The sequence below is a fragment of the Onychostruthus taczanowskii genome, unplaced genomic scaffold, assembly GCF_017590055.1.
Source record: "Onychostruthus taczanowskii isolate IOZ18803 unplaced genomic scaffold, ASM1759005v1 scaffold131, whole genome shotgun sequence".
Classification (NCBI taxonomy): Eukaryota; Metazoa; Chordata; class Aves; order Passeriformes; family Passeridae; genus Onychostruthus; species Onychostruthus taczanowskii.
In genome coordinates, this window is record NW_024498474.1 from 550291 (window position 1) to 574321 (window position 24031).

The 24031-nt window shown below is 43.1% G+C and overlaps 1 protein-coding gene across 1 annotated transcript in view; it reads left to right on the forward strand.

Moving 5' to 3' along the window:
- ARSJ (arylsulfatase family member J) overlaps positions 1-9560 on the forward strand; it is a 33396-nt gene extending 23836 nt beyond the window's left edge. The window contains exon 2 of the mRNA XM_041396806.1: positions 8159-9560. Within this exon, the coding sequence (XP_041252740.1) occupies positions 8159-9560 (1402 nt within the window). The remainder of the gene's footprint in view (positions 1-8158) is intronic.
- Positions 9561-24031: the final 14471 nt, after the last annotated feature.

Sequence of the window (24031 nt, forward strand, 5' to 3'; positions counted from 1 at the left end):
CAGGATAACAGGAATATTATAAATACTAAAGAGAGCTTGTGGCTGTTACCACTTCATCACCATAGTCTCACGATAATAATTTATCTCCAATGTGAAATTACTGTCTGTAAGACTTATCCAAGGATTCAAATGAAACTTAATGGCCTGTGGTACACTTATGCTCACTAAAGCAGTGGAACTATGATGTTCTCCAATGTCACACTCAGAAATGGTGTGTTTATGTGGTTGTTCAGTGGTTAATAAAAAATTATAGCTGTCACAAAGCTCGGGTGTTGTGAAGGTGTCTAAAACACTTGAGATGTCTCTGAAGCACCACACAGTCCTATTTTTTTTCAATGTCATAATGTTCTTTAATTATAAAGCAATTACCTCTGTCAAATGATACCATATAAGCCTGTGATGTGGTGGTTGTTAGCCTGTGTTTTACATCTTGTTTTTTTGCCCTCAGTCATCCTTGCTGTCAATTCAAGGTCATTTTATAGCATTTAAGTTGATATAGGCTCTAAGTGCTGGAGGTTTGAATAATAGCTAAGGACAGATTCCATTCAGAAATGGTACTAAATGCTCAAAATGAGGACTTTAATTAGAGAGTAATATAAGACAATAACTGTTTGGATGCTACCTTAAGGGCTACCATCAAATATGTCATTCTTATGAGAGATGTCTTCTAATGAAAGGCAGCCATATAATGAATATCTTTCACATCCCTTAGGTGCAGTCATTGAATAAATTCTCCCTATGTAAAGATGAACCAACTTTCCTAAACTACCACAGAAATAGGTGGAAAATATTTCACACATGTGCATGGCAGGTCATGTAAAAACTCCTGTGTTATTAGCAATTGAAGTATTCTTTTAGACAGACCATGAGACACCTTGAAGATTGCCCTGTCTGTAGCAGTGACTGTTCTGGGATATTAGGAGACTCTGGGGTGCTGTTCTCCCCAGCTCAGCCGAGAGCAGGGGCTGGAATGGAATGAAGGCACCTCTCCTTTACAAACTGCTGTGTGCTGTGTCCCTGTCCTGGCGTGCTGGTCCCGCTCCATCCTCACTTTGGGAGTACCCCATGGGGGGATTCTTCTGCACACAATTTTTAGACTCCATTTATCTCCTTTTATTCTGTTTTTTCTCCTGCAAAAATGACCAAAGCAGGACTACAAATTCATCTCTAACTAATCGCAGAGTCACTTTAGGTTTCTTTCCCCTGTAACATGGTGATTAGGTGTCATATCCGCTGGCATCTGCTGTTGCTGAGAGCCCAGAATTTGGTGGTGAGGTCTGGATTTGTGGTTGGCATGCAAAGCATTTGGTCAAATTGTTTGCTTTCCATGTCACTCCCATGTAGACATGAAACCGCAAGCGCCGATTATGCAATCACACATTTCCCCCTTTTTCCTAAATGAGTTACAGTGATAAAGCTGGAAACGTTGTGCTCTGTTTCCACAGCTGCAGCAAACTGGGAGCAAAGAAAACAATAGCTGCATGAACACATGTGCATTCCAGCTGCTGCCAACTCCCACATTCTCCCTTCCCCTTGCTGTCCTCCCATTGGAGCAGATAAATTGCCTCAATGACAGGAAAGGTTGGTAGCAGATAAGCTGCCAGTTTAATGTTTGGTAGAAAATTCAGAATTAGTGTATTAGAATACTAATTGCAACTTAATTTGGAGGGTGATTTAAAGTTCAAGCTTCTGGAGTCAGGGAGAGTAGCCCTGAGGAAATGCAGATGAAGGTTTCTGTTCCTTTTCCCTCCCAGCTTTGTCAGATATTTTTCCTTTAAAGCTCACAACTCTGGAGACAACAGTTGCTTTCCTGCTGTTCACTGAGCACTGCCTCGCTCCTGGGGTGCCAGTTGCATCTGCAGGAGTTGGGAAGATAAAAGAGATAGGATCTGGTGCATATCCTGAAGATATAAAACTGTTGGAATAAAGAGCTGTGGAGAACAGCTTTTTGTGGCATGGTTCCCCAGTTTTCAAGCATTTGTGGGTGCCAGGTGATAAAAATCCTTTTCACAGTATAAACAATATCAGGGTGTAAGGACATTGTTTAAATGGCCAGTTGCCAGGGCTGGTGTGAGATCAGAATTTCGAAATGATTCTGAGGTTGAGTTCGTGCATCAAACTCCAAATGGCCTTTGGTGAGATAAGGATATCTCAGCTCCTCTAAGTCCTTGGAGAAAGGTCATGGGAGCAACACTGATAACATTATTAGTCTGCAAGGAAATTGCTACTTTATTTTTCTTTTCCTGAATTTGATGGAAGAAGCTTAACTGATTTAAAAACAACAATGAAAATCTTGAAAGTAGGGCAAGATACAGAATCCTCCAAATGGAATACATGCAATAGCATTGCCAGAGTGATAAAACAGTAAATAACATGTGTTAGATTTTTTTAATGTAAACACTTTGTTTAGAAGTAGATGCTTTTTTCAGTCTGGTTTATAAGCACATAAAATTTCAAGGAATACAGCTGAGGATGAAATAAATGTGTGTGTATGTCTGAGTGAAGACTTCAGGTTTGATTTGTGTGGGCTGACACAGTGAAAGTCTGTGAAGGTTTGGAGTTTGTATTTAGTTGTTAATGTTGCATTTTCTTCTCTGATCCATTTCCACTCATAACCTACCTTTCCCCAAAATCCCAAAGTTGTAAGCCAGAAGATAAACATGGTTGAATGATAGATAATGAATGATACATTCAATATAGAAAACTGTATTTTTCTGCTATTTTTGAAAGCTGAAATGTGCACTTATGTAGTGTAGGCTCAGGACTCCTTGGGATAGGCACTGAGCAGACTGTGTTGCATGAAAACTTTTATGCTGACAGTTAGAAGTGTATCCCATGGGATTGCACACAGTTGCCATAGACTGTAAAGACTGGAGAAATGAGATAGATGGACTTAGCTTAACCTGCTCCTGTCCAGAACAGATACCAAACGTGATGCCCTAAGGAGTGCCAAGGTGCTACCGCCTGCTTGGGCTCTCATGGGAGCTTGGCACTTGGAAGCCAGCAAAGTCAAGACTTGTCATCAGTCTCTGAGTTAGGAAAAGAATGGAAACAAGAAGGACATCAACATATAGAAAACATTTTGCTTCTCAGCAAATTGACTTCATAGCAGTGAGAGAGAAGCACTGTGGCTACGCACTCTGACTTTGTTGTCATCAGTCTGAAGGGACCAGCACCTGCTGATGGCTTCCTAGCAATTCATGTCAAGCTGTGATGGCTTTATTTACATCTCATTTAAATCAGCTCAGCTCTACCCTCTGCCCCAGTGTCTTCTGGATCAACCCTCCCCTTTTCCAGCTTTACTCTGAGTTCAGTTTTAAAACCCTCAGCATATGCAGCGTGAAACATTTCATTTTTATGGCAGATGTTTCTGCTGCAGAGGCATTTTGTGTGATTCTTTCTTGCTGGTCCATATCCAGCATGCCCATGGTCAGGATTCCCCTGCCCTGCTCTTCACCAGCCTGGGTGGAAGAGCTCCAGAACTGTTCCTGCTTCCTTCACAAGCACCTTTGAGATGATTCAGAGTGAACATCCCTGCCCAAAGTAACAACCTTTTCAAACATCTAGGGTTTGTGTGCTCCATGCTAAAGCCACAGTCCACTATAAAAATGTCTTTGATGTATCTGGTTTCTCTCACTGGTGATTGTGTTCTGCCTCTGATGATTTGCTGGTGACAAGTGGAATGTTGGGGTTTTTTCCTCCCAGTAACTTGGACATCTGAGGACTGAGAGCCCCCCAAATCATATATTTCTCTCTTTTTTACTCACCTGGAATTCCTGTTTTAGCTGTTGTGTTATACAAATAGTTTTAGGTAAGATGTCACAGACTGTCCTTTAGTAACCCCTAAGTCAATGTTCTTGACTGCTACCTACTTGTTGTATTTCATTATTTTTAACAGGGAAATCAATAATGATCTCTTTAATTTAAGTAGCAATCAGACCTCAGTGCTGTCACTCTCTATGCAACTGCTGTCAAACGTGGGGGTTTTATATAAAGTACCCTGTTCTAAATCCTAGGCTAGAGTTTATTATTTTTAAAATTGAAATTTTTTTAACATATTCTGAGCTATGCAAGCATAATAAAAATACATTTTCCACATGTACTGACTAGAGCTAAGGTAGCAAAAGTTGCTGAAATTAGAAACTTCCAACTGAGCTTCTTTGTCAATCTACAGTGAGCCTTAAAAGAATCTCAGTTTGAAGGCAATTAATGCAGTATTTGAAAATTGTGAGAGCTTGAAATCAGTAGTGTTGTACATGCACATTACAAAATTAGAAACATCCCAGCTTCTTCCTCTACAGCATGGTGCAGAACCCACTCTGAAGCTAAGGGGGAAAACCCTCAATAGAAAACTCCTCAGGGAAAGGTTTTTCCAGGAAGGCTTGGCTTGGCCTGCATGTGTGTGAGGCTGTGTAGGGGATGTGGGATGTGCCAGGAGAATCCCTTCCCCTCCACCTCAGCCCCTCAGCCCTGCTCCTGCTGCAGGGAACAGCAGCAAAAGTGTGCAAAGATCCTGTCACTGATCTCCTGCTCTGCAGATGAGGGCTGGAAACTAATGCAGCACTTCTGAGGGCATGGAAAGGGGGAAATGTTACCACATTCCTCAAGCTCAGGTCTCAGTGACTTCAGCGTGCCTGTGGTGGTTTGCATCCATGACACTCCTGCACTTCAGTGTGCAGTTCACCTTCAGCTGCTTAATGATCTCTGCTCCTTGGGGCTGGAGGTAGGAGTGGTGGGAAAGCCACTGCCTGAGCTTTGTGTCTAAATTAAAACACGAAGGGAACTCGTGCTGGAAAGGGGTGTCATGAGCTCACGCTCAGGAGGGAGGATTTATTTGCTTATTTATTTATTTTAAGAACCCTCTGAAATATTGCTCTGAGCATCCAAGAAGCAAAGGGCTGTGAAGTCATTGGGATGCTCCCAGAGGGAGACCATTGCTTTAAAGTTTCTCCTACAAACAAGAAAACAGTTCAGTGTGTCAGTGAGCCAGCACCGAGCATCTGCCTGGCTGCAACACTTATCACAGTGGGTTTACTGTGAACATCTGAACAACACACCAGGAAAACAAAAACAAGAGTACAAAATGCACAAAGAGCCATCCCTGTATAGTGAGGAGAAATTAATTTTCAATATGCTTCTTATTAGCTGAACATTTCACACAAATTTTACTTAGTTCCTTGTTCTGCAGATTGGAAATGTCAGGTATTCTAAAGGAGACACCTATGATCCAGAACCTCGGAGGAGCAGGGGGAAGGAGAGCACAACACATGCATCTAAAGTATTCCCAAGTCTTGAACCCCTACTCTGCATACAGGTTCTAACAGTTAATGACCTGTATGTAAATAATGCCCACGAAGGTCAAAGTCTAAAAAATGATGAAATTAGATTCTGTGGCCTGTCAGCATTTGCTTAGTTTTGGCTGGTTACTGATGCTGAAATTCTAATAGTGAATTCCAGACTCTTCACAGTCCTAACTTGCTTTCTGCATTTGGGATTAAATTCAGCCAATTTATTCTAAAAAATGGAAGCCACGAAATCTGTAGGCTGTATCTCACAGGCATTTCATGGCAGTTGGTGAGCTCATGACTTCATCTGCTAGAGAACATCCTCAAAATCAGCATCTGCCTCCTAATCCCTTTATGTTGTGCCTGGTTCAGGTTTTTTTTCCTCTTGCACAGTCTAGAAGCAGTTTCAAAACAGTTGTTTTGAGACACTTTTCCTATTGCTATTCGTGCCATTTGCTTCCATATCATCACTATCTTTTGCTCAAGATTACTTTGCTTTTCTATGAACGCCCTGCAAGTCCTTTGAAAATGAAATACTTTCACTGAAAAAGTAATGTTGGCACATAATGGATCAATTACAAAGGCATGTGGTGCAGGACAGTGTGCAAATCTTGACATTTTTTGTCATAGTGAACAGTCTTCTGATAATCAGAGGTTGATATTTCTTTGAAGCATTTCTGCACTTGAAGTATTTTTGCCTTAAAGTGTATTGGTTTGCAGACTCCTTTTTTACACTAGGAGTATAAAAATGTGTCTCTTTGTCTGTGTGCCTATAGGTATATTCTGAAGCACAGCCATGCCAAAAATAGCACACAGACACATCTGGGAAACACACCAGAGTCTCCTGCAAAGAGGCAGCAGCAGGGAATATATGTGCATATAGATGGATGTATGTTATATGTGCAGTGTTACCAGCATGGTGAATAACTTCCCGAGGGCACTGCTGAAGCAAGATGCACTGCTAAATGCTTCTATGACTGAGGCTAATTCTTGCTGGGTTTTGGCTCAATATTTGTCAGATCAACAGTTTAGGGATTTCATGCTTGGATCTCTAGTTGAAAAGCCCTCACTGGGGAAACTGCCTGGTGTTGTAGGAATTTTTGATGGGAATTAATGTTGTGTGACTATCGTGCTTTCTCTGTAGGCATTTGCCTACAAGAGGAAGATTGGTTTGCAGTGTTTTACAGATCCTGTGGCCTGTTCCCCTCAGGCCCAGCTTCTCAGTTTTCAGAGGAGAAGGGTGGTGGAAGGATCCGGCTGGATCCCTCCAGAGAAATTCCTGACTTCCAGCAAAATCAGCTTGTTACGGAGGAACTGCCCAGCTGGGACTGGGGGCTGATCTTGTGATCAAGGGGCCTGTCAGAGTTAACAAAGCAGAAACTATTGACTAAAATAGCCAGGTGGGGACAAGGACTTTTCCAGTTGGATCAAAAAATGGGAATTTACTGAAAGGATTTAACAAGGCAGAGGAAAGAGAAGAGGAAGGAAATGAAATGCCTTGTGGACATAGTTCCCTGAGGAGTCCCAAAGATGGAATGAGCTGAAGAATGGGGCATTGCATGGCTTTCCTGGTTGTAGTTTACCTGTTTTAAGAGGAGAATATTGCAACTGAATCATGGGAAGGATGTGGGACTTGTGTATGTGTGTGACATTTCTTTAACAAAAGCAAAGTGCAGATCCCAGAAACTCAGTAATTTCTAGGGTGTGTTTTAGCTCTCTCCTCCTGCAGCATCTCCTGGGTTGTCAGCACCAGCCTGTGAGTTTGGGGACAATTGGGTGGCAGGGCTCCATGTCCCCAGCCTGGTCCCAGAGACAATGCTGGGCAGAGGGGCCGGGGGGGCAGAGCACAGCAGCAGCGCTGCAGCACGCTGGGCCCAGAGCAGCACAACACCCAGAGCTTCTGCAGGCAGTTAGTGAGAGCAGAGCTTCTGGGTCCGGGGAAATCAGCTCCAGAATTAAATGGGAGTTGCACAATCCATCCGCATTGCCAGCCATTAAAGACAGCTACGGCGCCTTCGGAGATCTTGGCCAGGAAACCCTCATATGAAAGCAGGCTTTAAGTTATTTATGGACAGGCAGAGCCTAATGGTTTTAATTTTCTAGGCAGATCAGGAGGCCAATCAGATTGGCAACACCAGCAGAATGTGTCAAGAAGCCCCAACTCCTGCTACCACAAATTAATAAGAACCGGTTTTGGGGGAGATATGCAATATTGGTGGACCTGGCTGTTTTATGCATGGCTGAGAATTGAATCTATTCTCACACTGAGGGTGAAGTTGTCTTTGGTCTACTATCTGCTGTTGTATTCTCTTTTTTACTGTCAAACTGGTATAAATATATTTGCCCTTGATTTTTGATACTTACTGCTGCCCGTGCTGGATTCATTTTCTCATCATATGGAGGCCATATGTATTCTTTACACATAGCCTGTAGTGCTCTGCAGAATTTATTACCCCATCCTTTAAACATACTGCTCTTACACGCTCAAAGCCCAGCATTTTTATGTGCTGTAGATACGTTCACCACTAGCAAATTACGAGGAACTGTAAAAATTGTATTTTTCCACATAATTTTCTATAGGCATTGTTAAATGGAGACATGTGGAGGAAAGAAGGGTGCCTCAAAGTACCTGTGCTCCTGTGTATGTAGGTATTTTGAGTAGCTCAGATCATGGAGGGCAAGGTTTCATCCCTCAGTGAGGCGAGGACAGATTTGATGGTGTGAGGAGCTGGTTTTTGAAAGCAGCACACATAGGCGCTGTGAAATATTTCCAGAGAAGGCTGTGGCTGTGGATATTTTCTGTTAGGGTTAAGGTGTCCATACACCTGAGCATTTCCTCCACCAGCCTGATGCCTGTCTCCTCCCACCTCCAGGTACCAGATCCACACGGGACTGCAGCACTCCATCATCCGGCCGACGCAGCCCAACTGCTTACCTCTGGATAACGTCACGCTACCTCAGAAGCTCAAGGAGGTCGGCTACTCCACGCACATGGTGGGCAAGTGGCACCTGGGGTTCTACCGCCGGGAGTGCATGCCCACGCAGAGGGGATTCGACTCCTTCTTCGGCTCGCTCCTGGGCAGCGGAGACTACTACACCCACTTCAAGTGCGACAGCCCCGGGATATGCGGCTACGACCTGTACGAGAACGACAACGCCGCCTGGGACCACGACAACGGCATCTACTCCACGCAGATGTACACGCAGAAAGTGCAGCAGATCCTGGCTTCTCATAACCCCAGGAAACCCATATTCCTGTATATTGCCTACCAAGCTGTCCATTCGCCTCTTCAGGCGCCGGGCAGGTATTTTGAACATTACCGCTCGATAAACAACATCAACCGGCGGCGGTACGCGGCCATGCTGGCCTGCCTGGATGAGGCCATAAACAACGTGACCCTCGCTCTGAGGAAGTATGGCTACTACGAGAACAGCATTATCATTTATTCTTCCGATAACGGTGGGCAGCCAATGGCCGGAGGCAGTAACTGGCCGCTCCGAGGAAGCAAAGGCACCTATTGGGAAGGAGGTATCCGCGCTGTCGGGTTTGTGCACAGCCCCCTTCTGAAAAACAAAGGGTCTGTGTGCAAGGAGCTGGTGCACATCACAGACTGGTTCCCCACGCTGATCACGCTGGCGGAGGGGCAGATCGATGAAGACATCCAGCTGGACGGCTACGACGTGTGGGAGACCATCAGCGAGGGCAGGCGTTCCCCGCGGGTGGACATCCTGCACAACATCGACCCGATCTACACCAAAGCCAAGAACGGCTCCTGGGCCGCTGGCTACGGGATCTGGAACACCGCCATCCAGTCTGCCATCAGAGTGAATCACTGGAAGCTGCTGACGGGAAACCCGGGCTACAGCGACTGGGTGCCTCCGCAGGCCTTCAGCAACGCGGGTCCCAACCGCTGGCACAATGAGCGCGTCTCCTGGTCAGCCGGGAAAACCGTGTGGCTCTTCAACATCACGGCCGACCCCTACGAGCGCGTGGACCTGTCTGCCAGGCACCCCGAGGTGGTGAAGCAGCTGCTGCGGAGGCTCTCGCAGTTCAACAAGACCGCGGTGCCCGTCCGCTACCCGCCCAAGGACCCTCGCAGCAACCCCAAGCTCAACGGAGGAGTCTGGGGACCGTGGTTTAAGGAGGACGAAAAGAAAAAGAAATCGGACAAAAGCAAAGGTGCAAATAAGCAGAAGAAGATGAAGAGTAAGAAGAAAGCAAATCGGAAAAAGGGGCAGTCGTTTCACTGCCGGTCACGTCTTGCTGGTGGGTAAACTCTAAGCAGGCCTGAGTCAGCCTGGCCCCACTTCTTGGACTTCTGATGGAATAGACTAGAAATGCCAGTTCTGCACTATCTGAACTCTAAGCGGGCTCCTTGGCCTGGCCTGAGTCAGCCTGGCCCCACTTCTTGGACTTCTGATGGAATAGACTAGAAATGTCAGTTCTGCACTATGAATGAAACTTGTCATCTTTTAATTTTGTCTCTGATTTCACCAGCACAAGATACCTTAGCACTCTGAGTGACCATGTGAAAGACTTTCTCCTCCACAGGATGAGTGGTCCTCACCCATCACCAGACACATTGCAGATAGCAACAGCGATAGCATCTTGTTTCAGGAAACTTAGCTTTGATGGACAAATGATGGTTCCTTGCTTTAATTAGCTGGAATCTTTGGAGAGCATGGAGATGTTAATGGCAGATGTTCTCAAACTGACAGATGGTTCGGAGGGAGAAAGGAGAAACAAAACCCGAGAACCTCTGTGTGTCAGTAAGTGTTAGTCATCAGCCTATGACATGTTTTGATACAACACAGCAAAAACTGAAGCCATCCCAGTAACTTTGTAGAGGTGCTGGGGAGGGGGGCATGATAGGAGGAAAGCTGCTTTGAATTAGATTTTGTCCATCTTAACTAAATCTGAAATATTTTTAACATTTCCTAGATGTGCTGAGCTCCCCCCATTTGCAGTAATTTATTACAGGCATAGAAAAAACACATCACCAAAGTGAATGTAATATTTAAACACTATAAGATAACTATACAACAATATGTAAAATAGATAATTTATTTTACAGCACAATCCTTATTTCTCTTCCATTAAAATTTCCTGGCTGGTGCAAGGTACCCCTGTGTGTGCCAGGGTTGTTTGGGTTCTTTTAACGTTGACTTCTTAAATTTTATTTCCACCCTGTCGTTCAGAGTTTATTTAACAGATTCATATCCTCAGAGTACTGTAAACCAAGGAAATACTGTATACACTGCTAGGATGAGGAAGGAGAACAATTCAGGTGCGTCGCTGCATTATGTATTTGCCTTCAGTGGTTTTGAATGTAACAAAGGGTTTATTTAATTTAGAAATCCCATGAATATTGTTCAGTTTCTGTACAGAAGCTAGGCCATCTTGATGTTCGGGGGGAAAATTTTACTTTAAACCTTTTATTTATGTACCTATTAAAATAGTTTATTTTTATGGCATTCATAAAAGCAATCTGCCTCTTTTTTTGCATCCAAGATAGCAACTCTGGCCTAGTTTGTTTTAAACAAACTCAAGTAAGCTGTTTCATTACTATTATTTTTGGTACACGGATGTGTTATGACATTTTGCTTCTGAAACAGAATTTCTTCTCCCAAGATATATATATATCATTTGAGACATGCTTCAAAGTTTGCCCTTTTCCAAGGTGTCTGCATGGATGATGGATGCACAGACTGGCTGCACATTGGTGGTGATCTGTGGTAATTGATAAATCCACACACACATATAAGCTTCAAGATGAATTATGTTAAGTGAAATTGATGATTCATTTGTTGAATGGCTATAACGCGTTTTCGTAAAATTTCAGATAAGCCTGCTTTTCAGCAGTGTGTCACTTAACTCAGAAATTATATTTATATAAATGGATTATGGCTAAAAAATTGAGCATTCCTAAAAATCAGTGCACACAGAAATCTGAATGAAATACAGCTGTCCACAACTCCAGCAATCCCTGAGCTTTTCAAAAGGCAACTAACTGCAGGTGCATACTGCCAAACCCCAGCAAATGGCATACTTAAAGATGTAAAGAAGAATAAAGCTGCCATTAAAAAACCACAGAAACAAGTCAGGCAGCTCCTAGAGTTACTTCTGTAATGAATATACTGGGGGTGACACAGAAATGGACTTGGAGAATTGCATGTACATAATAATTATAAAAGGATGGTGTGTATCTGCTTAAGTATTTAATATTGTCCCTGTTATTTTTCATGCTGTGTGGTCCTTAAGATGACTAATTAATTCCTTAGAAATTGTCTAGCTTTGCTTCACATCCACACTATCCAGTGAGTAATCAGGAACTCTGATGGTCTCCAAATTCTCACTTTTTTGAAAAATGTGCCGTTGATGTCCTTAAAAGAAATGACAATAACATATTGAGATATTATTCTCCCAAATGTGATCTATAAAATTCATATCTGTGAGAAGATACATTTAATTTTCCAAGGTAATTTTTAAAAGGCGAAAATTAGGTATATAAGTTAAGCTATATACAGAGAGACTAAGATATTTTAATTTATTTTGCCATAATAGCAGCAAGGCAGTGTGATAGAGTGTTATCCTCATAGAATTAATTGTTGCCCTTTTCCCTGAAGGTTTTATGGTGGCTTTGGCTTTCATTGGACCAAAGCAGCCAGAGAACATTATTCTCTGACAACACTTTATTCTATAATTATTTATATCTCTTCTCTCTCAGGCAAAGTGGGAGTCCTTGAAAGTAACCAGTGCAAGGCAGAGCAGTGGATCAGTTCTCTGTGTGTTAAATAAATGTGCCACAAGAGTAAGTGTTCCTACAGTACACAGTGGGAGTACATTTCCAATTAATCTGATATTTTGATCTAGTAGAGGGCAAAAGTTTGCTTTAGAGTGGGGTAGAAAATGGGCACAATTTAGCTGCATTCCTGCGTGTTTTGCTGGAATGCTCGTGTCTGCTCTCACACAACGCTTGTTGTTTCACTGCAGCAGCACAGTGGTCTCTGGTTCGTGGTGATGCCGCAGCTCTCAGACCCCATGGTCTGTTTGCTGAGCTCTCAGTAGCTCGTACACCATCCCAGCAGGATTTCACAGCTTGTTTACATCTGTAGGTATGTTACATGCCCACTCTTGGGGAAGGTATGGTAGGTAAACACTGGAAAAGAGACCCGGAGAAAGGCTGGGTAGGGGACAGACAGTGGGGAGCATTTACTTAAAATTTTTCAAGTTGTCTAAAGCTTTCTCCACAACCTGTGCTGGCACAAGGAAAAGGCAGGTTGGATATAACTCTGATCTGGTCTCAAAGACAGCCACACCTTCAGGGAGCCAGCCTGTTCTTCAGAAGAATGCTGTCTTTTCCAGATTTTCTCAAATTTATTTTAAAGCTCTTCACAAACAGCCTTCTGATGGTAAGATAATTTTAACATCATCAGTGACTTTTAAAAAGTTTTATTATCAATAATATCATTGTTGTTGTAATTATTGTTGTGTTGTTGTTACTTAGTTTGACATAGATTTGGAGACAAAGCACTCTTCCACAGCTACAGGTAAAGAGGAGTGAAAGGCTGTGCCAGGAATGGTGAGTAAAGCAGAACTGTCCGTCCTTCCCTGTGGGGAAGATGGGAGGGGATGGCCACATGGATGTGGAGCTCAGCCAGACTTGCAAACTTTGGGGCACGAAGGCACAGTGAGGTACTCGGCAAATTTGAAACACCACCCAAAGTAAAGCATTTCACAAACTTGAACTTGGTGAACTTTAACTTGGCCAAACTTTGACTTATCCAGACTCAACAGGGCACTTACTAAGGCACTGCCTGGAATTTTTTAGTTTGGTGTACAGTGTATTTTGAGAAGAAGGTAGGAGAAAAAAGAGGAAGAAAAAAGAGAAAGGTATGTAGGCAGCACCCTGGGCCCAGCGTGCCCTGAGCGGCCTGGAGTCCATGGCAGGGGAGCCCTCAGGGCTCGGGGCACGGCCTGGACTCTACTCCGCTCCCCATGGCCTTTGATGGGCCCTGAGAGGCCAAATGGCGCCATGAGGGGTGAGGGGGACAGGCTGACTTCTTGGGTAAGGACAGGGAAAAGTGGGGCTGTCGGTCTGCCATGGTGGGTAAGGGCACGCGAGGGAAACGCTCTGCTGGTGTGAGCCGTTTTGGGTGGGGCTGTTGGGTCAGTCTGCCATTTTGCGTCAGGCTGTGGGGTCACTCCGCCATTTTGTGGCAGACCATGAGGTCACCCCGCCATTTTGTGTGAAGCCGTGGGGTCACTCCACCATGTTGTGTCAGGTAGTAAATTCCTCTCATTGGTATTCTTTCGTGCAAATGGGGGTGCTGGATGTCCCAGGTTCTACTCCGAATGCGGTTCAGGAAATCTCTGAGAAAAGAAAGAAAGAAAATTACTTGTAGTATGTTTTATAGGATTTTTTTTTTCAGCTAAGGAGATCTCTGAACAAAGGGCTGTTCCTTTGCTGACTGTGGATGTGCACTATACCCAAGTACTGGAAGAAGTACCTGTGGGTTTTCAGGACACTACACTTCCAGATTAACACAGGTTCCTTTTGTCATCTGCCTTTCAGTCCAGTGAATATTCATCAGTGATGCTGAGGCAAAGTGAGTAAAATCTGGTGTGCTTCATACTACAGACATAGTTAATTATACAGCCAGTTTTAGGTCTATTTGTCTAAAAGATAACATTAGCTCAGAAGAATACACTGGGACCAACAATGTGCTTGTTTTGCTATTGATTTAATGAACTGTAGTCTTGGGACAGCAGGAACATTTCTGTTTGCCATTCTCCATCTTTTATTTTCTCCTTTCCAAGAACAGGCAGAGAATGTGTATTCCCATGGGGGGAAAAAAAGCATCATAAGATTTAATTTAGCAGTTAAAGAACACAAGCTCCACTTCAGCATCTCATTCTGTTCAGAGGAGTACTCAGTAATGTACATGATTTCCTTTCTGTGGATCGTAAGTCAAGGTCTTGATGAAGTGGAGGATTTATGTCAAAGACAGGCTGGTGTGAAAATACAAAAATGCTCTCTTTTCCTGCTTTATGCTTCCTGTTTTCATCTCTGCCAAGCAAGCTAATAAAAAAAAATATAAATACAGATAACCACATGAAAGAAGATATAATTAAGTACCTGGATTTGAATTAATGGTACAACAAAAGTATAATCCATTATGGTTTAAAGTTATTTCATAAATTCCATTTTTTTCCGGGTATGACCAGGGCAAGGTTGCTGAAGTTTAGCTTGTGACTGAAGTAACAGAACTGTTCAACAACTGTTATTGTGAATTTCCATAATGAGGGGAGAACAGGGTCCTGAAATGTCATACTGATGTAGCCTGAAAAATGCTTTTTATAATTCCTCATAAACATCAGTGTCTCAGTAAAAGTCAAGTATTTAGTCACCTGAAATCAGTGCAGGCCATGACGTTTGTTGTCATTCCCTACATTTGCTTCCAAAGATCACTTATGAGCATTCCTTGGCAAGGGTGTATTTATTCCTCATTAAATGCAGCTTGCTTCTGCTAGTTAAGCTGGGCCAGCACAAAACAGTGTTCAGGGGAAAGTCAAAGCCTTGCTCTGAGTGTAGGACTGGTTCTACACCAGCAGCGTGCAGGGCACAGTTTGGAAATGGACATCACTAGTGACAGAACATGTGTATGAATTGCCAAAATCCAAAGCAAGGGACTAATTCCTTTTAGATAAGCAAGCTGCATTTGTGGTTTTTGAGATGGCTGGAGAAGGAGGGGAAGCATGGCCCTGTGAGAAGATGAAGAACACCAAGCTGTGACTGCTGTCAGACTTTGAAAGAAGAAACTGCACATTGCTTAAAAGGAACATTTTGGGACAGTGAACTGTATGCCATTAAATAAATGCTTCATATATCATCATCTAATTTTCTTCTAAAGTAACACAAGCTTCAAAGCTCTGAATATTGGCAAAACTTGAAGGGCATGACTAGTAGTGTCTTACCTTTGGGCGACATTCTGAAGTCTTTCTCTCATGGCATACTTTTTTACAGTAATTGGTTCCAGTTTTATTTTGGTTTTCATCAGCAGATTCCATTACATCCTGTCACTCTGGATGGAAGGAATATAATTAGTGTTGATAAAAAGCGTATTGGGTTGGTGGTGTTTATCTTCACCAAATTGTTTAGGCTCTCAAGTGACCCCTAAGCAATCTCTTAGCAGACCCATTTCTAATACACCTAAAGAATTGGTCTCTTATTACTCTGTGGCTGTGGAGAATTGGAAAGAAATCCACAAAGAAGGATTTGAAAAAGTACAGAGGGAGCACATAGCTCTGGCCTTCAGCCCAGGTGACTTCAGCATCTTTTGTCTTTAAATGTGATTTCTTTGAGGTTTTTACTGCTGCTAGATTTTTTTTTCTCTTCTCTTTGCAAGGAAAAAGGCTGCGTGATTAATTCTGCTTTCAACACTGTGTGTGAAAGTCTGCTTAGAAAGCCCCTGCGTGGAATGGCAGCAGAGAAGAGCAAGAAGTGCCTGCTTTTTGTGAGGAGGAACACACAGTGCTGTTTCCCCTGCCACAGCCACAGAGCCCTCACCAGCAGTCATTCACCTCCTTAGCCTGTGAGTGTGCCAAGATCCAGCAGTTATCCCAGGTAATGAGCAAGCTGAGATGAAAAGGTACCCTGTGTGGTTCCTGTCTTTCTTTCCCATCACTTTGTTACCCTGCAGCCTGACTGAACTTGTGGGATGCTTATATTGAAATCTGTGGAAAAGTCTCAGCAGGCTGAGATCCCACTGACATCTGTTTCTTTCTCGTCCATGCCAGAGGCCAGCACGAGGACCTGTACTAGGAGACAGTCCTTGAAATCCAGGTGGAGTCATGTCTTTCCTGTGTTAGCTGTGGTTGTTCCTCAGAGGCACACAGGAAACATTTCCTGTAGCATAATCCCAAATTCAGCTAAATTCAGAAGCATACAACAGCCATTCTCACTGTCCTGTCTGCTTACACAGTAGCCCTCTGAAGTACAGAGTCTTCCCAAAGGCACAGGGTTCTGGTTGCCATTTCTTATCGTTGTCTTCAAGTCCTATTTCATTGCTCAAACCCAGAAAATGCTAGAATTTTTCTGGTTTAACTAGAAAGTAGCTGTTTCTTGAACTAACATGAAGAAAAGCATCCACTTCTGACTTAGATCAGAAAAATATGGAAAATACATTGCTTCCCATTGTAAATCTCTTACAGTAATTAATGTCTAAGTTAAAGGTATAAATGCCTTCTTTCTAGTTTGATTTTTTTGGTCTGGCTACAGATTCCAGCTTTATGTTATTTTTATCCACAAGACAAAGAGGCCTTTGGCACCTGCTGTTTTCCTCTCATGATTGTACATCTGTATTCCAACCTTGAATATTTTTTTAGAAGCTGAACAGATTGGCTCCTTAGAGTCTATAATCATTTTATGGCACTTTCTCCAGTTCCCAAGTAGGAGCTGAAGTTTTTTTACACCCCTTCTCCAGATTTTCAGTAGACTGTAAAAAGTGTGGTCATCAGAAGTAAATAAAATATTCCAATATTGGTGTCCTTCAAATGATGTACAGGAATATTACCTCCTGAGGAGAAAGCCCTGTGGGCTGCATTGAGCCTAGAGCATCCCCTGCTGCTCTGGGCTTGGGATGGCAATCCCAGGCAGGGAGCTGGCTGTGGAGTTTGTGGTTATTTTTGTTGTTCTGTGTGAGGCAGACACTCCTTAGGTGTTTTTTATTCTTAGAAATTAAAAACCCCAACAAAATAAACACTCAATTTTGAAAAAATCCGAGAAAAAGGATTTAATGTTTTCTCACAGCATTTCCATTCTCTGTCTCAACCCCTTCAGCCATTTTATAAAAGGTGCCTGTGCAAAGCAGAAAAAAGAAAAAGGATACAGAATAACCTTTCTCATTATATTTAATATCCCATAATATGCTCACAGAAGCCATGCCTATAATGTGTAATTGAGGAAAAATACACATGTCCTTGTCTGAGGATTATATTTTCAAAAGTCACTTTTCCCCATTTCTTCATTCCAGAGGGTAGGCTCTGTTGAATTCCCCCTAATTGAAATCAGAGATCTTATATTTATTCAGATATAGCCCTCAGGGTCTCATACATAGCAGGAGTGTTTCAGTGGTTGCCTTTCCCACAGAACATGTTGAAGATCTTGGAGGTGAGTAATCAGTGCCATAAAATAACTGCTCCATTTCTATAGTTACAGGGAAATCTTCATTCTGGTTTTCCTGGTTCCAAGTGCAGCGTGCTGGTTTGTCAGTGCTGAATGAGGGAATTCACTCAGTCTCTCTTCTCATTCCAGAATTATTCAGGCAGTAATTGCCTAGTGATACTCTTTCCCCAAAGATCATTTATTTTACACTGTTTTTTTTTTTTTCACCAAGCACTTCCAGAACATATCGGGAGAAGCAGAGTTGCAGTGCAAGGGAGTCAGTGCTGCTGGAAACATTAACAGCTTTGATAATGAGAGTAGGGCAGGTCTGGGAGTTTGTACACAGGTCCAGGTGAGAGACCCACTGGTGTAAAGGGGCATTTGGGGAATTACTGAGGCAGGTGTGACAGCAGTAAAGCAAGATTGTTCATTATGGGGAGGGCAGACGGAAGGAAAGCCAGTTTGGGTGTAAAGTTATCAACACTTTCCTTGTATTCCCAGTGGAAAACTTCTGTATTGTCTCCCAAGACAGAAGACTTCCCAAGGTGTGAAAGTGTCTGGTGCTGAGATTTATCCTACAGCACTGTAACCTCGGTTTACCTTAGAGAAAGGAAGGAAAACAAAGGTTTTATTGTCCAGAATGCACTGCACCTACTCACCATGCCATCTTTAGCATCACCCATCCATTATCACCACGTTAGGTTTCTCCTGATTCACCCAGCCCTCAATGTCTCACTCTTCCTGGGATTTTACCAGTCTTGTTCTCTGTTCTGTTCCCTTCCAGTTAGAATTTCTTTTCCTTGGGAGCAGCAGTGCTGTTCCCAGCAGTGCTGCCTGTGCTCTGGTGCTGGGAGTGTGTCAGTTTTTAAGCGGTGCGGGTGTTTCCTGCTCTGTAATACGCAATAAACAGGTTACCCTCTGCATGGAAGGTTAAATCCATGCTTTTGTTAGCAAGTTGAAGCACAGGCTTTAGCTAAATTATCCCCAATGCTTTCGCCTGGCCATCTGTTTCCAACGGAAATGAATCTTGGGCTTTAATTATAAATCTCTTATGAATATTGTTTTTCTTTTCTTTTCTATCCCAATCTGCCCTTCTGGAGATTGGTTGAACTCTGCCTGTGTCTTCTGAAAGGTGGGTGAGATCACCAGTGTGGCTCATGGTGTGATTCATTTTTTCTATTAGCCTTCCTGTTAATGACTTTAAATCTATTTATGCTCTTGCTGCAAGTTGAAGCAAAAATCTGTGTTACCAAACCGTGTTCATAAATTTGCTACAGATACGTGTTCATTATGAGGCAGTCTAAGTACAAACATGTTAAACCATATGGAAAATCCACCCCCATCTTGCTGAATTGTTCCAGTGTTTAATTACCCCGATTGTTACAAGTTTGCACCTTCTTTGTAATTGTTTTTCTAATGCTAATTTCCTGGTTTAGCCCTCAGATCATCTTATAATTCTTTATGTATGAAGCTGTGCACAGATTGAGACCAAACACAAAAAACTCCTAGTCCAGGTGCTGCTCTCCAGCGAAGCATTACTCATCTCAGTAAGGATTTGTCATTAAAATGCTGTGTAGTTTATTCTTTTTTTTTTTTTTTCCAAAGAAAGGGTGAAGTAATTCTCTTTATTTTAAATTAAATAGGGGACGGGGGGAGGACATAGAGCGCTCTGGGCTGATGTGTCAGGGGAGTCCTTGGTAAGATCCTCCCTGGAGCTCTTCTGTTTTTCCTGGGAGGTAAAGGGGTGGTATTCACATCCTGCACAGTGCAGGGCACTGACTCTTTTTTGTGACCAAGAAAGAAAAGAAAAGCTCACTGAATTACGCATCCTGGCACCTTTTCCAGCCCTGCTGGGGAACTTGGCCCTTGCTAGTCGGCACAAAGACCTTGAGCAAGAGAGGAACCTTTTTTTGCCAAGCTTTCCTCTCCAGCAGAGGCCAACTTGCAGCAGCACGGCCTGGAGATGAGTCAGTGCAGGATGGACGTGGTGAACACTGAGAGCCCACCTCTCCAGAGACAGCTGCATTTATTGCTTCACCCCAGAACCTCTGAGCTGCGTGAGTGTTCAACACTCGGCACTGAAATCCTGGAGGATGTGCAGGTCTTCTGCTCCAGCTTTTAGCCCTGCCAGGTTCACTTCCCATCCCTCCCCCTCAGCTCTTGGTGCAGGCCATCAGTTAGGATCATTCTCTTCAGAGGATTTCCAGTTTAGAAGGGTGCCAGGTTGCCTTTTGATCCTCTTGAAGATGCTTTCTCTCCAGAATGACCAAAGTAACTTTTATCAAAACACACTTTATTCAGACGTTCTCTTACCCATGGCTTTGTTTGAGCTACCACCACTGGAGGGATTTAAAAGCTGTGTAGGTGTGGCAGGTGGGGACACAGGTAGTGGTGGCCTTTCTGCCGCTGTTAAATCAGCTCATGGGTTTTCTTCCTGTATGATTTTGCTCTGCTGAGTGCTTGTACAGAAGATATATCTACACCAAGTGCTTCATACAGCTTTTAAAGGAGTCCTGAGAAGGTTTTGCTATTATTTTATAGGATGAGACAAGGAAGTATCTTCACACTTACCCCTTTCTCCCCATTTCTGTACTAAGTTCAGCGAGTGAAAATGATTCACTCTGATTTGTTCTCATTCCTCCCCAAGCTGTCTTCTTCCCTAAAAAAAACAATATTTCTTTTCATATTCTCCACAAATACTGTGGCTTGTGGCTTCTTCCTCCAGCATTCCTTGCAGAGAAGTTTAGCAGCAGCTCCTGTGAGAAACATGAGACAAAAGGTGGGATTTTAGCTGGTACCAGCTCTCTGCACCTCTGGGAGCCCTTGGAATAAGGGGAGATGCTCCAAGGATCGTTCAGCTGGACCTATAAGTATCTGGGCTGTGAAATGTAGAATAATATAGAAGTAGGAGATGGAAGATAATGACAGAGTTCCCCTGAAATGAAGGCTCTGGCTTCACACACTCAGCCTCTGGGAAAAAACACAGATAGAATTGGTTTATGGAGCAGGAAAGACGTTGATTCTTCATCCAGTTTTGAATAAAGAACTCTGAACAGCGGAATCGTGTGGATTTTTACGTGAGGAGATGACTTTAGTGTATTCTCAGTCACTGTCTATGTGAATATTTGGTACAAAACCAGATATTTAGGCAACGAAAGACAATCCAAGACACTTGTAACTGTTATGATACAAGGCTAGCAAAGTTACTCTCATAGTAACACAAATAGTTGTATTAAGCTTCCTGACCCTGGGCTTTGGGCACCTCTACTTTTCCATCCATAAATCCTCCTAAACCAGTGACCTCTGGGTGTTGATGGCTCGTGTTAGGCCCTCTCTCAGCCTTGGGAAATAAGAGGAATATTTGTTTCAGGTTCCAGCTGCTGTGCCTGGGGATGGGAGAAGTGTGCTCAGGCTCATTAAACCTGCAGGACTTGGGAGCTGTGCCCATGGTGACACCACAGACAATGTTCCACATGAAACCCAAGCGCTGGAACTCCTTGGCATGAGGCACATGCGAACGCTCGGGAGCAGTTCCAGAGCCGACTCCAGCACGGCTCCTTGTTTTTCAGCTGCTGACGAAGAGCTGGTTTGGACAAAAGCAGAAGTGAAACACGTGTCCTCAGGGAAGCTGGAGATGGAAATAGTTCTCATGTGAGGTATCACACACATATGGACTGGAGGCTGATTTGGGAGTTTCTCCAGAGACCAGACACTTTCTCACAGGGAAAGCTGTGGGGAGCTGAGCTCTCTCCTGCCTGGAGTTTTGTGTGGAAAACAAAATGCAGTGTCAGATGTGGAGTTCTTACAGAGGATGATATCCTTACACATCTTCATTTCCCCAGGCTAAGAAAGGACTGCTTTTCCAAAACATGGATAAGCCAGCTCTGCTACTGTACCACTTCAGTTGTTTCCAGCTGTAGGCAGAGATCCAGAGGCATTCTGGATGCATAAGGTGCATGCTGGATTCCAAAAGGAGTCTTTCCCTTTAAGCTCACTCTTTTATTCAATCTAACACAACTAACCTGAAATACTCTTATTTCTTTTAAGCTCTGCTTCTCAATTTGCTTTTGAATTACTTTCATCTAGAGTGCAAAATTCCAAGTCATTGCAAAAAAGCTGTCTGAGGAATATTCTTGGCAGTACTGCTGGCAGAGAATACAGGAAACCTCACCAGAGAGTTAGTTCCAGCAGCACTGCCATCCACGTTTCACAGCTGCAGGGACATTCAGAGCAAATCCAAACACTGGCTTTCCCTTCAGCAGAGGCACAGTTACCCAGGACACAACCCTGGAAACGTCCAGGGCCAGGCTGGATGGGGATTGGAGCCACCTGGTCCAGTGGAAGGTTGGGATGGGTTGGATGGTCTGTAAGGTCCTTTCCAACCCAAACTGTCCCATGGTCCTGTGAAAACACTTGCAGGCAGCCCCTTGAGCTGCTCAGCATTACTGCATGGGTATATTGGCCTCATCTGAGCATGAAACACATTTTCTGTTACTGGTGCAAGCTCTTGAATTATCACCTTATGTAAAATGTCCTTGTGATGGAAGCGGTGCTCAGCACCCCGTTTTGGCCAGGAGATTATCCCTCTGGAGAAGACACCATGGGGGAGCCATGAGGCTGCCCTGGACAGGCCAAGCCATGGTGACTTCACTGTGGAAACAGAGAGGCCTTCATTGCAACAGCCCCAAAATCTACAGGGAGTAAGAGCAACTCAGAACTGCACTGCTGACTTTCACCCTGTGTGTTCTGGATGATGCAGGACCTCAGCTGTTCCTTGGATAAGCTGTGCTGGAGCTTTGGGCTCCTCAGCTTCCTCAGCTTTGGGCTCCTCAGCTTCCTCAGGGGAAGGTGACACAGGCAGTGCAGCCAGGGCTGGACACTGACACCTGTGCTGGCATCCCTGCCCTGCTCTTGGGCCTCAAGCTCACTTGGCCTGCAAGGCTGCAGTACAACTAGCACTTTCTAAGCCACTTTCTTTCAGAGTTATTTTGCTTTTAGGCAGTACAGGTGTTAGTTATTTATTGGTTTCACTAAGTGTTCTCATTTCTCTGCTGGAACTGACAGATACTTTTTTCTGATCCTGGCGACTGCAATAACCACCTAACCCCAACTTGCTATTTAACCCTCTGGTGTTGATTTAGGTGAAACCATCAGAGAAGTCTCATACAGTTTAAAAAAATAGGTATTTTTTAGGTGTAGCAGTGTGTTTGTGGACACTGAACAGTGAGGTGTGTGGCAGGAAAGACTCCATCAGTAATTTGTATGCAGAACTCTGACTTACCATTTTCTATTATGCAATATTGGAATAATACAAATTTCTTGAGGCAGATTAACTCACGAGTAAAATTTCAGAATGGAATCAAACTGGAATAAAAGTCAACTAATATGCTTCTGACAACTTTCACAAATATATTAAACTTAAGGAAATACCCTAGGGTATTTTATATTTAATATCTTAAGATACTTCATATTTAAGATATTTTAATATTTTAAGGGTATTTCAGAGTAGGAAACACCATTTTCTTGAAATAAATTACATTAAAACAGAAAATAGTGGAAAACAGAAAATCATGTGGAAGGGCAGAGTATTAACAAATACTTGATTGCACAACGTAATCCTCTTTAAAAATTTTCCTGATTGTCCTGACCTTTTCTTTTTGTCACCTAGCTGATCTGCATGCTATGAGTTACCAGCTGAATTGGGTGTAGAAACAATTAAACCCAGCTCCCAAGTCTTCCAGAATGAGTGAAGCAAAAGCACATGGCAGCTGGGAGATAGCTGTGCACTAGCATTCACTGTTCAGGAAATAATGCACAGCAAGCTATAGAGACTTCTGGGGAAAACACTGGGAAGAGGGAGTATATGTTTTTTTTCCAGTTCTTATATTATCTTCCAAAAAAACAGGTCACACGCATACTGTGTTTGTAGTAAGTAAAGTTAGCATATGGTAAAAGAAAGTTCTGTAAAAATGTCAGCGTTCAAAGAAAATTATTTCTTGTACCCTAATGCACACACACACACAAGACCAAGAACCAGTTTTTGTGGTAAATAGTAGCTTTCCTTAGGTTTTTATTCAGTAAATATGGAATCTCTGAATTATGCCATATTGGTCAACTTACAAAACTTATAAAAAATCCCTTTTGGTCTGTTAATCCACCTGCTTTGGCAGCACATCCAGGCTGCAGAGGGCTGAGTGCTTGCTTCTCATGCAGGAATCACAACTTGGGTCTTATTTATTCACCTATTTCTCACACATCCTGCCCTCTTGCTTGTGCTTTTTTCATGGCTGCACATTTTTCAGAGACCTCAGTAAAGCTCCTTGTCAAGTGTCAGTGAAGTATGAAAATCACTTAACTGATTAGACAGAGATATAATTTACTCAACATATTCAAGATCAAAGAGACCGAATAACCTTTTTTGCTCCCAGAGTGGATTTAACATCACAAAGAAGGAACATATGGTTTCATCTTTTGCTAAGTTATTACTTTTATTCTTTTTCCTTTGCTTTTTTTTTTTTTTTCTTTTTTGATGTAAAATAAATAATCTGTGCAGAAAATGGAAAGTAATGGTGTAAGGAC